The sequence below is a fragment of the Notolepis coatsorum genome (assembly GCF_963971535.1).
Source record: "Notolepis coatsorum genome assembly, chromosome: 13".
Taxonomy (NCBI): domain Eukaryota; kingdom Metazoa; phylum Chordata; class Actinopteri; order Aulopiformes; family Paralepididae; genus Notolepis; species Notolepis coatsorum.
This window is the reverse complement of record NC_140177.1, coordinates 90,435,588-90,451,538: the sequence shown is the minus strand read 5'-3', so window position 1 is coordinate 90,451,538 and position 15,951 is coordinate 90,435,588. Positions and strand designations below refer to the sequence as shown.

At 43.9% G+C, this 15,951-nt stretch overlaps 1 protein-coding gene across 1 annotated transcript in view; it reads right to left on the bottom strand.

Annotated features, from left to right (window-relative positions):
- cnpy1 (canopy FGF signaling regulator 1) overlaps positions 1 to 15,951 on the bottom strand; it is a 23,961-nt gene that overhangs the window by 6,171 nt on the left and 1,839 nt on the right. The window contains exons 2-3 of the mRNA XM_084328072.1: positions 15,615 to 15,717; positions 7,215 to 7,330 (exon numbers count right to left, since the gene is read on the bottom strand). Coding sequence (XP_084184198.1) covers positions 7,215 to 7,330; positions 15,615 to 15,708 — 210 coding nt within the window. The 5' untranslated portion in view covers positions 15,709 to 15,717. The remainder of the gene's footprint in view (positions 1 to 7,214; positions 7,331 to 15,614; positions 15,718 to 15,951) is intronic.

Below are 15,951 nucleotides of genomic sequence, written 5' to 3'. Positions count from 1 at the left end.
ATTTACTTATAGACACACACACACACCAGTGTTTCTTCATATGTGACAAGTGACAAAGGAGCTTCGTGTCTCTCTGCATCTGTTATCCAATCTGAAGGGGGGGGGGGGGGCAGGTCTGGGGGAACAGCTGAACCTCGGTTCCCTCTCTCCCTACCTCCACCCATCCATCCACCACTCTCACTCTCCAATCTTTCACCCAACTATTGCTCTCTATTCTTTTCACCGCTCGATTCCTTCCTCTCCCTTTTGTACCCATCGCCCTCTCTCCCTCTTTTCACCAATGTACACCATCTCTCCTTTGACCTCATCTCTCTCTCCTTTCGACAAACCTCCGTCTATCCCCCCTTTCACCAACTGCACCACCACTCTCTCTATCCCTCTCCGCTCCCTTTTCACCAAACCACCATCCTTCCTCTCCTCTAATTTTAACAAAAACCATCCCTCTCTCTCCCCCTTTTCACTGCCAGGAAGCTGCTGTTTGAACGGTGTGGTGTGGCCACGAGCCATCTCAGTCTAGTGTAGTATCTCTGTTCTGTCTCCCCACAAAAGTCGAAGATACGCAACATTATCAATGTTAGCCAGGCTAACTTATCAATGCTAGCAACATACAAAGCTAATGTTACACAGCATTATCAACGTACGTTAGCCAAGCTAACATTGTAAACGTTAGTAATGCAGGGGCTACCAACTTTCAGTTAAAGTTTGGAGTGACAATTTAGTGTCTGCCCACATGTGAAGCCACGCTTCGTTCACATGCGGCACACCTAGTAACTTGCTAATAGCTAAAGATTACAGATGGAGGCCACGCCATTATTAGCCTCTGTGTCTTTGTTTCTTGGTGAGAAGGGAGGAAGTCGGTATAGAATGCATTACAGCATGGGGTCAAAGGTTGAAGGGCAAGCATGTAGGTCAGCTGGCTGAAGAGGTGAGGTTCACCTATCAATCAAAATGGGTTTCTGACAACTTCCAACACCAACGGTTCACATGAAATACCAGCAAACTAGCCTGGAAACCGGGAGAATAAACTTTTAAGCGTGTACTCGCACATTTCTTTATTAAACTGTGTCTTTAATTTGTAGTGACCATACACCTGTTTTCGCTACACAGCCTTCTTTGCTAACAACAACTTCAAACACTGAAACAAAATACAAGTATAGGCTCAACATCACGTGAATGATATGCAGTAGAGTACAGCATGATGAATGGAAAGATAAAAAAATTCAGCAAATAAACCAAAAAAAATCGTAGCAAACCCATCACTGACTTGGTATTTTTTTTCTTAATATATACAATCCGATAGCAATTTGATAAAAATAAAAAAAATATATTTTTGTATTCAAATCAAAACCACTCACTCCCAAAACCCTACAAAAAACACCCCCCCCCCCTCCGCCACACAACAAAAAAACAGTCCATCCATCCGTCCCACCCTTGGGCTTGGACTCTGATCGTTATCATGCGATCTGCAAAACGGTTGGAATTAAAACTCCTTGCTCGCCAGTCTGTGGCGTCTGAAAGGGAGCTGTCAATCAAAGCGTGGTTTGAAGAATGAGGAGGGAGGGGGGGGGGGGGGGGGGGGGGGGGGTAGGCAGGCCGGGCAGAGAATAGGCATCTCAGGGATGCTATCCTCCTTCAATTCCCATTGGAGAGAGAGAACATTATTGCACTGCTGTGGACCGGGGCCTTTCAATTTTATTGTCCAGGCGATATGGGGCCAATGAAGACACATAAATAATAATAATATTTTATCAAAGAGCCGGAATGTTAAGGGCTGGCCGGATGGAACTGCCACTTTAACCATGTTTATTAAGCTACTTAAGACTTGTATCAGGGGATAGGGATGAGCACTGAAAAGGGTTGATGACATAATAATAATAATTCTAAGAAAATAAATATTTATGAAGCTCATTGACCAGTTTCATCATTATTAGTTAATAAAATCATAAATATCCTGCTGCGGATGATGCTCATATCCAGAATGCCATATTATAGCCATAATCTCATAATGTGTCATTTAGTAAAATGCGTGCCTCCCCGACCGCTTACAGGCTGGGTGCTTTGCCAAAAACTGTCAATCAAGACCAGAGACTGAAAGAGCTGCATACCAAACTTTTTTTAAAAGAAGAAGAAAGCAAGGTAAAAAATGGATGTCACCTCCATCACAGCTCTTTGGGGGGGGGGGGTGTTGTATTTGGGGTCGCTATCTTGTCAGAATGCCATCGCATCACGTCTAATTCTCCATGCATGACTTCCTCCAGTCTCCAGGAACCTTGCGTTCCGGGAACGTTGCTGCCCCAAACTAAGTTCAATGTCCTTGTTTCTGAGGCCCACGAATGCTTCATTGTTTTTGCGAAGGAGGGTAGGTTTAACTTTTATGGCGCCAACACGCCTGTGTGCCTCCAGGAAGTCCTACTGTGAGGAAGGGGCAAAGAGCAGAGACTTAAAACCTGCAAATCCCCATCCATGATGGCATCTAAGCTGTGACATCCTAGCCCCTCTCCAATTCACCCGGAGTCAAAGGCAGCTGAAAAGGAGCCCAGCTCGGGGAGGGCACTGGTGGGGGGGGGGGGGTCAGGTTTGGTTTCCTCTTGACTCAATAACATCTGATTGATCCCACAATGCAACAGGTGTGGTTGATTTTTCAGTGTGAGCATTGGATGATTGATGTAAACGTCAGTGAGTGCGTTTGCTAATGCCTGCGATCTAGCGGTTTCTCTCTACGTCTGCTTCTTTGGCTTTCAAAGACATCCAACGGCTAGGTTCTAAAACTCAACAGTGTTTGTATTATACTTTTTATTGTATAAATATACGTCACTATACGTGTTTTATATGATGTGATTGATCGTGCTAGCATTAGTAGATGTGGTTTGTATAAAGGTTCTTTAACACACACACACAGACACACACAGCTTGGGGGCAAAATGGAAATGAACTGAAACCACAGTGGGGCAGAATAACAGTAATTAGCATTTATATCCAAATGAATGCACTTTTACAAAAGGTCTGATGAGATGTTATTAATATGACATCGGCATACAGCATTAAAAGTCATCATGTCACACATGGAATATGAAGATGAGCCACTCTAACTTCAACTATGACCACCATTACATTCTTTACCATTGACTATCACGTTCCAGAAATAGCAATTACTCCCAGGTCACCTACAGATGGGGAAATATCCTGCCACTGAATGTGAAAGACATAATGGAAGACTCAAGGCACATGTCAGATCAAATGTACCTATCACAATGGTGCGAACGGCCAACGGTGGCCAGTGTTGGATAGTAATTGCTTAATTGACTTAACCTGACACACTAACAAAACAAACATTTCAATAAATGTAAGCATCCTGCAAACAGTTTGTATATGTATATATACAATAGCGACCTACAAGGAAATGGCATTTTTCCCCCCCAAATGTAAAGTACCCGGAAGCACTGGTCTGAGACGAAACCCCTCCACTAACAGGCAATAGGTCAAGAATCAAGAGGTTTATTTGTCACATACATACCAGGCATACAGTGAAGTGCGGGTGGTCATGCCCACATGATTGTGCAAAATACAATAATAAAATAGAATAAAATAGGCATCGAAAAATAAAAATAGTTAAGACAATATATGCATGGTAAAAAAGACATGCTAGGTTCCTGAAAACTGGTTTTATATACACTACTATGTAATATACATTTACAATGTTAACTCTTAATGTATCTGTAATGGTCTAAACAACCTCCCTCTAACAGGCAATATGACCAACAAACCCCTCCTCTTATAGGCAATATGGACTAATAAACCCCTCCCTCTTATAGGCAATGTGGACCACACAAAAACCCGTCCCTCTTATAGACAATATGGACCAAACAAACCCCTCCCGCTTATAGACAATATGGACCAAACAAACCCCTCCCTCTTATAGGCAATAAATTATGGACCACACAAACCCCTCCCCTTATAGGCAATAACGAATATAGGCAATTTATCTTCACTTCAGCATTGAAATAAAAGTGATGAAACAGAGGCCATGTTTCCATCAATATTCAGACAGACAAGAGATGACAACATAATATTACAGTTATGCAAACACACAAGAACTTGATTAACTCAACTGTTAAATGATGGGCACACACACACACACGGTTACAAGCTATCAATGACTTTTACCTGGATTAACCCTTGAGATCAATAGCAGATCTGCACACCTCTGGCTAATGGTCCCAGTGTGCTGAGCAGGCTGAGCTACTACTGAGACCTGACCTCATTAAGCCACAAAGAGCAACCTGGATCCATAGGCAACACCCAGCGCAACTGACACAAGCAGCTCTAGAAGAAGAGAGTACACCAGGAACATTCCATGCGAAGGCCTCCATTTACACAATACATCTTCTTTAGGAATGTCTTGATCCCGAAAAAGACTACTGTTAAAAACGCTGATGTGATGTAAATTGTGTAATAATAAGTATGGGGAGGGATTTGAAACACAAGCTTGTTGCTCCCCTGGCACAGCCATGTGAGAAGCCTACTCTGATGCACACGGAAGTTCTCCGTTCCTGACATGTGTCTATTCTACGAGCCTCTTTGCAGCTTAACAGCCCTAATGAGGATCATGTCAAACTATTTGGCTGGAGAAATAGTGGAAGCTCCATGTGAATCAAGTCAAGTCAAGAGTTTTATTTGTCACGGCATACAAGTTACAGTGAAATGCGGGGGTCTTGCCCGCAACGATGTGCATAATACAATAATAATAATATAATAAGAATCCAATAGAACGACATTGTGCAATAATACAAGTAATCAAAGTAGGGCAGTCTGGTGGAGACTATGGTGTTGAACGCTGAGCTGTAGTCAATGAACAACAGTCTCACATAGCCCCCCTTCTGGCGGTCTAGGTGAGAGAGGGTGCGTGCAGTACTTGGGAGGACGCATCATCAGTGGACCTGTTTGGCCTGTATGCAAATTGAATAGGATCCATATCACTGGGGAGGGAGCCGAGGCACAAATGTGATCCTTAACCAGCCTCTCAAAACATTTCATGGCCACAGAGGTGAGTGCCACCGAGTCTGTAGTCATTGAAACCTGTTGGGGAGGATTTCTTTGGTACCGGATAATAGTAGACACCTTGAAGCAGGCAGGTACCAGGATTCCGCCAGGGATAGATTAAATATAGTGGTGAACACAGGGGCTAGCTGGTTAGCACAGGACTTAAGTATGCGTCCTGTTCTCCCCTCTGGGCCAGCAGCCTTCCTGGTGTTCACCCGCATAAATGCTCTTCTCACACTGTGTTCTGTCATGAGAGAGCCCCCCCCCCCCCCCTCCACGACAGCGCGTCGGTGACGTCACTAGCCGGTAAGCCTAGCGTCGCCACTGTCTGCACCAAACCGTGCGTAGAAATAGTTGAGTTTGTCCGCGAGAGAGGCGTCGTCGCTCCCCATTGAGGGGGCGCTGACTTTGTAGTCAGTTATCGTCCGCAGTCCCCGCCATAAGCCTCGTGTCATTCTGTGCCATTTGTGCCTCCATCTTGTCAGCATACATCCTCTTAGCAAGTTTAACAGCCTTGCGCAGAGTATAGACTGTTGCCTTGTACTCCTCCATATTTCCTGTCTCTCTGCCCAGGTTGTACGCAGTGGTGCGAGTTTTCAGAGCTGCTCTGATAGTACTGTCCACCCACGGTTTCTGGTTTGGGACACCCTCGCCTTTTTTGTGGGGACGATACTATCAGCTAAGGTTGCTATGAAGCTAACAACAGTATCTGCAAACTCGCTGACGTCACTGGTGCTTCCCTGGAACATTCCCCAGTCTACGTCCTCTAGAGCGTCCTGAAGCGTGGCCTCTGATTGGTCGGACCATCTCTTTACCTCACGTGACACGACGGCGTCACGTGATCTCTGCTGTAAACCGGAATAGGAAAATAGAGTCATGATCGGACGTGCTTGTAGCCCCCGCTAATGGCGGAGCCGGTACAGCCTTGTCGCCGGCTCTGAACGGGGTGTAGCAGTGATCCAGCGTGTTTCCTCCCCTGGTGGAGCAGGCGATGTGCTGAAAAAAGGATGGCATCACTTTCTTCAGATTCGCCTGGTAGAAATCGCCGGCTACGATCATGGCTGCGTCCGGGTGCTTGATCTGGTGGAGTTGAGATGTCCTGTAGCTTGGGGAGGGATGTACACCGAATGGCCAGATGTTCCAGGTCCGGGGAGCATGAACTGGAGAGTATCTTAATCTCCTTTGGGGCAAGTCCAGCCATTGTTCATAAAGGAGACAGACACCCCCGCCAACGCTCTTACTGGAGGCTTCTGTACGGTCCGCTCGGAAGACTGTGAAGGAATCCTGGAATCAACTAGCGACTGTAATGGGTTGATGAGAAAATTCCTGCCCTGATCTCAGAAAGAGCACGGCTAGACAACAGCATCTGGCTTTATATCTATGTACAGATGAAGCCATCGTCTCAATGTTTACAAGGACATTTACCAACACACTTCTCTCTTTCCAACACACACATGCATGCACACACACACACACACACACACACCCCCCCCCCCTCTGTCTTTTTAATTACACGCACACACACTCGCATACACATAGCCTTCACTCATATGGTCATTCCCAGTCATATCTATCTACACACACTACCCCCCCTCTCTCTTTCTATTACACACAAATAGCCAGTCTTCAACTTGAACACATATGCACACACACACAGCCTTCTTCTATGTGCATCATTCTCTTATAATCTGCACTGCACATCATATCTATAATTCATATTATGTATGACAATGCTCCTCTTATTTGATCTACCATCATGTATAAATACTCACCATTCTATAGAGATCCAGGGCCAGGCTATGACCTAGGTCTCTCCGTGTTGCAACATGTCATTTCGTCAGTAAACTTTATCCTCAAAGCATCAAAGTAGCCTCCATGTATAATCTGGTAAAATGATTCCACATCAACATGTTTGATACACTGTTGGTCAGATACAGGGTGGGGAGGCTTCTACCATGGTTAATATTCTATATTGGACTAATGTAGGATATAATATTTAGCAGATTATTATTGTTATATAGACAAAAAGTCCTTATAATATTATGTTAATTTCTTCCATATCACCCATCCATACTAACAGACATTCAATTACAAGACACTATGTAGCGTAACCATTTGTAAGCAAATGTTGATAGTACATTGAATATGGGTCTAGTGCAGGAAGGTCACACTACCTTTTTGTCCGTCATGGTGCCATCTGGGTTGAGTCTGAAGCTGCCCACGTTGATGGTCTTCTTGGGGTCCACCTGACTGATGGAGTAGTTCATCTCATCTACAATAGCCCTGCACGCTGCAACAGAGAGACAGAGGTATTTAATATCATCTACAATATTCCTGCATGCTGCAACAGAGAGACAGAGGTATTTAATATCATCTACAATATTCCTGCATGCTGCAACAGAGAGACAGACGGGTAGTTCATCTCATCTACAATATCCCTGCATGCTGCAACAGAGAGACAGACAGGTAGTTCATCTCATCTACAATATCCCTGCACGCTGCAACAGAGAGACAGACCGGTAGTTCATCTCATCTACAATATCCCTGCATGCTGCAACAGAGAGACAGACAGGTAGTTCATCTCATCTACAATATCCCTGCACGCTGCAACAGAGAGACAGACCGGTAGTTCATCTCATCTACAATATCCCTGCATGCTGCAACAGAGAGACAGACAGGTAGTTCATCTCATCTACAATATCCCTGCATGCTGCAACAGAGAGACAGACAGGTAGTTCATCTCATCTACAATATCCCTGCATTCTGCAACAGAGAGACAGACAGGTAGTTCATCTCATCTACAATATCCCTGCATGCTGCAACAGAGAGACAGACAGGTAGTTCATCTCATCTACAATATCCCTGCATGCTGCAACAGAGAGACAGACAGGTAGTTCATCTCATCTACAATATCCCTGCATGCTGCAACAGAGAGACAGACAGGTAGTTCATCTCATCTACAATATCCCTGCACGCTGCAACAGAGAGACAGACAGGTAGTTCATCTCATCTACAATATCCCTGCACGCTGCAACAGAGAGACATACAGGTAGTTCATCTCATCTACAATATCCCTGCATGCTGCAACAGAGAGACAGACAGGTAGTTCATCTCATCTACAATATCCCTGCATGCTGCAACAGAGAGACAGACAGGTAGTTCATCTCATCTACAATATCTCTGCACGCTGCAACAGAGAGACATACGGGTAGTTCATCTCATCTACAATATCTCTGCACGCTGCAACAGAGAGACAGACAGGTAGTTCATCTCATCTACAATATCTCTGCACGCTGCAACAGAGAGACAGACAGGTAGTTCATCTCATCTACAATATCCCTGCACGCTGCAACAGAGAGACAGACAGGTAGTTCATCTCATCTACAATATCCCTGCACGCTGCAACAGAGAGACAGACAGGTAGTTCATCTCATCTACAATATCCCTGCATGCTGCAACAGAGAGACAGACAGGTAGTTCATCTCATCTACAATATCCCTGCATGCTGCAACAGAGAGACAGACAGGTAGTTCATCTCATCTACAATATCCCTGCATGCTGCAACAGAGAGACAGACAGGTAGTTCATCTCATCTACAATATCCCTGCATTCTGCAACAGAGAGACAGACAGGTAGTTCATCTCATCTACAATATCCCTGCATGCTGCAACAGAGAGACAGACAGGTAGTGCATCTCGTCTACAATATCCCTGCATGCTGCAACAGAGAGACAGACCGGTAGTTCATCTCATCTACAATATCCCTGCATGCTGCAACAGAGAGACAGACAGGTAGTTCATCTCATCTACAATATCCCTGCATGCTGCAACAGAGAGACAGACAGGTAGTTCATCTCATCTACAATATCTCTGCACGCTGCAACAGAGAGACAGACAGGTAGTTCATCTCATCTACAATATCCCTGCATGCTGCAACAGAGAGACAGACAGGTAGTTCATCTCATCTACAATATCCCTGCATGCTGCAACAGAGAGACAGACAGGTAGTTCATCTCATCTACAATATCCCTGCATGCTGCAACAGAGAGACAGACATGTAGTTCATCTCATCTACAATATCCCTGCATGCTGCAACAGAGAGACAGACAGGTAGTTCATCTCATCTACAATATCCCTGCATGCTGCAACAGAGAGACAGACAGGTAGTTCATCTCATCTACAATATCTCTGCACGCTGCAACAGAGAGACAGACAGGTAGTTCATCTCATCTACAATATCCCTGCATGCTGCAACAGAGAGACAGACAGGTAGTTCATCTCATCTACAATATCCCTGCATGCTGCAACAGAGAGACAGACAGGTAGTTCATCTCATCTACAATATCCCTGCATGCTGCAACAGAGAGACAGACAGGTAGTTCATCTCATCTACAATATCCCTGCATGCTGCAACAGAGAGACAGACAGGTAGTTCATCTCATCTACAATATCCCTGCATGCTGCAACAGAGAGACAGACAGGTAGTTCATCTCATCTACAATATCCCTGCACGCTGCAACAGAGAGACAGACAGGTAGTTAATCTCATCTACAATATCCCTGCATGCTGCAACAGAGAGACAGACAGGTAGTTCATCTCATCTACAATATCCCTGCACGCTGCAACAGAGACATGCAGCTATACAGATGCTTACAATGGTCTCAAAATACAGGCTGACAGACCACATTCCTCTGCCTTTTGGTAGTCCAGGTGTACCAGACACATGTCGAGTAGGATACACTACTATTGTTTCAAGTTTCTTTAATAGTTGTCATACAGAAGTACAGAATACTTTTATACAAAATGCTTCTTACCGTTACGCTCCAGAGACTGTGCAAGACAAGCTAAGTAATACTATGAAAATTTACAAAAGAAAGCACAGTCTCGACGGAGCGATCAGAAAGGCAGCCGTTCGGTGCAGCGCCATAGTATCGGGTGTATCGCAAAAGTGCTGTGGTATCAACATTTGGAATGGAATGACACTTGTGTACCTTAGTAGTTCATCTCATCAGTGAGCCAATAACCATGTTTGTTTGAAGATATAACATTACTTCCGTTTAATCCAAAATCATCCCAAATGTAACAAAGCCCTCCGATTGGCTTACACAAGTACACGTGACGCACATAACTCAAAAGTTAGTAAGGTATCGGAAAAAAGTATCGTTTTGGTATCGGTATCGAATCCCAGGTATCGGTATTGGCACCGGTATGGAATGTTTTTGAAACGATACCGAGCCCTAATGCAGAGTCATATTCTATATGATGGACAGCCAGCGGAGAGCCTGTGCCTATGCAGGGACAGCCATGCGGAGGTCTGCTGAGGTCCAACCATTGCATTGTTTCAGGACCCGGACCCTGGCTGACTCTGGTCTGTGTACACCTCCACTGGACTATGAAATGGCCTTACTGCAGCATACAATCACTTGAACCCTACAAGTCATAGTCATAGAATCCAGCCAATGTACTACTCATGCCCAGTCTCCAACAGCTATGTTGTTGGGTTTGTGTTTGGCCAGGTTCTAGAGACAATGGAGACGCTCACTGTGTGCTTAGATTAGATTAGATTCAAATGCATTGTCAGTACACAATGAAAAGAAGTCGGGATCTAACCAGAGTGAAAAATATAACAGTAAAGTGCAATACAATGTACAAGTGTTTTTTTTTTTTATTTATTTATTAAATAGTTAATAGTTATCTTTCAAGAAAAAAAAGCTCTGTATCGGAATTGAAAAAAGTGGATCGGTGCATCCGACGTATACAATCTTTTGTATCCTGAGATTTGTAAACATCACTCATCTCCGAAACCAAGATGGATTTATAATATTATTCTTTGTCCAAAGGATTGGAGAATTGGGCTCACGGGCTGAAGGCAGCCGACGGTAAAGGTTAGAAGATTGATTTCTGACTGGAAGGTTGCCGCCGGTTCAACAGACCATACAGACGAGACATGTGGAGAAAACCTGTGAAAATAAGTGGATCTGCACTCTAACAGTTTGTACATCTTTAAAGAACACGTCTATATCGGACAGTACAGACCGTCGCCTTCACTCGAGTCAGAGTCCTGGACTGATTTTCAGGACTCGTGACTCGACTTGGACTTGAGCACTGATAACTCTGACTCGGACTTGGACTTGGACTCAAGCATTGACTGCATTCGGACTTAGAAGGTGCAGATGAGGACCCCGGACTTGTTAATTGATAAATAGTTTTAAAAATGTTTTGCAATAGGCCCTAATCATCATCATAAGATATTGATGGCTAGTGCATTTGTTTGGCTATTGTGTCACAAAGTAAAACTCCCTTTGAAATGGTGACAGCTGTGTCATTTATGCTTAATGTAGACCTTTTTTTATTTGTATGTCAGCTCTTTGACTGCCAGAGTGGAGTGGACTCAACCTTGATGACTTGGACTCGGACTAGGGTAATGGGGACTCGACTCGGGCTCTTCTTTGGTGACTGGGACTTGGACTCGAACACTGGGGACGCGAGACTCGACTCGGACTCGAGATTTAGTGACTACAACACTGCCTGTGCAATAACCCTGCTTAATTGGCCCATGTAACTTAGCACTTTTAGAGATTATTTCGTCACATTATTATATTGTACTGTATGTCTAGGATTACCTTTTGTACTTGTGTCGTTCTTTATCTTACTACCCCCTGGCTGCTGATCAGGTTTCCCTTCTGGATAATAAACTGAGACTGAATACAACCCCACATTTCTGCTATAATAGATAGTAAACATTGGAGAGAGACCGTGGAGATATGGGAGCCAACGAGGGGGATACCAACATGCAACACAAGGTTGTGTGGGTGGATTCATACCCGCAGCTTTCAGACACATTACCCGCACATGGTATGTGGCCCAGGCGCCCCGCCCGTCGAGCCACTGTGGAACTCCTTATTCCTGCTTTTTGAGTTCAGCGCAAAGAAGCTAAAGATACAAGAATAACCTTTAGTAAAGAAATTTGCGATATAATAAGTCTATACTTTTTTTTTTTATCCCATCCCAATTTCATATTATCCAATTCTTCCCTCCCCTGTCTTGAACGTTGCTAGACTATGCCTCCCACTGGTCGGTTGTAGTGAGGACAGAAGCCTTGCATCACGTGTCCCCTCCACGTGAATATTAAAGGCAACCAACTTGTGTTCGGCTTTTCTCTGATTGGCCGCGCCCCCACCGCCCCCACGCGCAGGCAAGCGCAGTCGTCCCACGTCCCAAATGAAATCCAAGGAGCGCAAGCGAGCGGCAGCGCGGGCAACCAACTTGTGTCAACCAACTTGTGTTCAGCTGCGGTAGCAGTGGAGCGCTATGAAATGCGCTGAACTAGAAAGCGTAACGTTATTATGTTTCGCGTCACTGTACACCAGATTCACTCGTGTATAAACAAAGCCCATACAGTTATGAAATGCGCTGAACTAGAAAGCGTAACATTATTATGTTTCGCGTCACTGTACATCACTTCAGCTCCAGCAGCAGCAGCAGCAGCACCGTTGTACTACCAGATTCACTAGTGTATAAACAAAGCCCATACAGTTATGAAATGCGCTGAACTAGAAAGCGTAACATTATTATGTTTTTCGCGTCACTGTACATCACTTCAGCTCCAGCAGCACCGTTGTACTACCAGATTCACTCGTGTATAAACAAAGCCCATACAGTTATGCTCATATTTTGCGAATGCATAAACTATATCTTAAATTATGGCTATGTGTCTAATATGGCTGTCGCTTATCAATGACTTCGCGACAGCCATATTAGACACATCGCCATAATTTAAGATATAGTTTATGCATTCGCAAATATGAGAGCTCTGTCATTGAAGTGGGTGGTGGCACTAACAGTAGCGATTTTTATTGTTTTGTCATGACCAAACATAATCCCAACATAGATAGGAGGTGTACTGTATGTCAAATGTCGGTCATGTGGGCATGGTGGAAGAGTTTAGTACAGTCACACAACAGAACACCAGTGGCATTAACCAACAAGGGCGCTCCTCTCAAGAGTACCTGGGGGAGCCTCAAGCGCATGCGCGTCTGCCGCGTCTCGCCGCGTCTCTCGAGTCTCTCTTGCCGCGAAGGGCGTGTGCTAGTGGATTGATTGATTGGCCGTGTGGCCAATCAGAGAAACGCTGAACGAAAAGCTGAACACAAGTTGGTTGCCTTTAATATTCACGCGTCCCCTCCGGTACACGAGGAGGCAGCCTGTCGCATCTTTTCACCGCAGCAGTTCGAACTCTCAGTGGCGAGGAGTAACGCGTGGGAGGCTCACGCTACCCCCGCTACTTCCTGCTTCCGCCGCACCGGCATCACCAAACCGACCTGTAGGAGTCGCTGTCCACAACGTCCAATCCCCACCCACCGGCTTTCCCACCCTCTAACACTTGCCAATTGTGCTAGTATGAACGACCGGCCAGCCGGTAGCAACGCCGAGAGCGTCTCCTGCGTTAGTGGCGAGCGCCTTGCCCACTGCGCCAATCAGCCGCCCAAGTCTATACAATTTGAAAAGTTTTGTTCCAGTGTTTTCGGGGGGGGGGGGGGGGGGGGAGGCGACAGAGGCTCAGGAGGTAGAGCGGTTGTCTGGTAATCAGAAGGTTCCTGGTTAGATTCCGGCTCCTCTCTGCAGCGCGTCAAAGTGTCCTTGAGCAACACATTTAACCCCTAACTGCTCCTGATGAGCAGGTTGGCACCTTGCATGGTGTCGATGTGTGAGGCATAAGTTGTAAAGCGCTTTGGATAAAAGTTCTCTATAAATGCAGTCCATTTACCATTCAGTAGAGGATGCTGCCAGTTTGTTTGACGACAAGCCAAAATGGAATTGAATTTCTTTGCAGACAGTCGTTTTTTAGAATACAACAGATTGACCATACACACGTTTCCTGTCAGAGTAGCTAGATAGAGCGTGAGGAAAAAGAAATAGCAAGATAAGAAGTAGTCCTACTATTTTATATATCAAAAGACAATATTTCGCAATATCCGCTTACAGGGGAACTACGCCCTATTTAAGAACTTATATTATATTTATATTACTTGTATGGTCTAAGACAGTCCAAAGATATTAGTGAAAACAAATAGCTCTCATCCAAATCCCAAAACGTGTGCTAAAACTCTAACTTGTGAGAGCAAGCACTTTCAACTGCAATCCCCTGTATGAAAGGTGCTATACAAATAAAGTTTATTATATTATTATCAAGTATAAAGTCTGGAGCTGCTCATTAGACAATGAATTAGCAAATATGTTTTAGGTAACAAAGAGAGCACCCAGGGGAATGTTCTGAGTATATGGGTACATTTACATTCATTTTCAGAACCGAGAACACAACTCTAGAATAGAGCCTATTTTGGTATACAACCTCAACCATTCTGTGGGTCCACAAAATCAAGTCTCCCATACATTGTCAATGGAGCAACTGTAGACTCTACACCTGATGACATCACAAGTATGAGTCTTAACTATCTGGGTTTCTGGCTTTATGAGAGAGTAGCCCATGTTCACAAATATTGAACCTTCTTGGGCAATGGCAATTATATTTGATTGTTAATTTGAGTAGTGGTGTTCCCCTTTAAGTAGGCTATGGAAGAGCATAAGTAGGCCTAATCCATTAGATGTGCATCACACATCAAAATGTAATTTCAGTTGACATGTAAATTTTTTGAGAACCCTGACATGGATATAACATAAGGCAAGCATTAGATTCATGCTTTACTTTACCTCTACCAAAAACAAATGCTCTGAAAAAGACGGTAATGTATAGAGCAGTTGCTTATTGGAATAGTATACCAAGAAATATAAGGAACACCTTTATGTTTAAAAAAAAAAAAAAAAAAAAAAAAATTGCGCCCAGCAATAACGAGATACATTTTGGTCATTGACTTATTATGGAAATATAAAGGTGTTCGGTGACTTAAGAAAAGTTATGCTATATTATGAGTTAAAATCATTTAAATGATTTGTATCTGTTTTGTTCTTATGGACTGATTATGGAATATGTATTTTATGGTTGGAGAATTGTGATATCTGACTTATGAATATTGAGTGAGCTTTGATTCACTTGTTTTGTTTGTTGTGATGGTTTTTCTTGTGAGTACTTCAATGTTTGTGGTTTTATATTTTTATTAGACTTTTTTTGTGTTTGTATTTTGAATGTTTGGACCCCAGGAAGAGTAGTCTCACTTTGGTGTAGACTAATGGGGATCCACAATAAAACAATATATATAATATATACATTAATTAATTAAAAAATCTAAATAAAAATAATTGTATAACACAACTCAATAAACCCTACAATAAAATCACAAAGATCAACGTTAACCAATAAACATTGATATAGTCTAGTCCAGTGGGCGGCAATGGGCGGCCCGCTGGCCGAAATTGGCCCGCCAGCAGTAATATCTGGCCAGTCAGATTATTTTGAGAATATGATTTAAAATGTGTATATATACCGACTATAGTCTAGTGTCCATTACCAAGCCCTACTAGTAGATCTGCCAGCCAGGGCTAAAACCTACTGGTATTTGCCTGGTGGCTACTAGTATTGTTGATCTCAAACCCAACATATAACCTGCATTGACTCACCGGAGCAGTAGAGCACCTTGTCTCTCTTCCCCTGACTGCTGCTGATGAAGACTGATAGCGCCACCACGGCCATATGAATAACCCATGGAGCCATATTGATTACCTGAGGGAGAGAGAGAGAGACATAGCACCATGTGGTTTACAGCAAGAAAAGAAGATGATTCAATACGCAAACAATAAAAACAACACAGCAAAAGTATTCAATATTATTCAAACAAACGCTGATTTCCCCTGCTTTGGAATTAATTCTCCAAATGACATGGTATATAGGAGGATTCCCTGAGAACAGTTGTGTTGAAGATTGACAGGATTGTTGGGACGTTGCTAAATGCCAAGT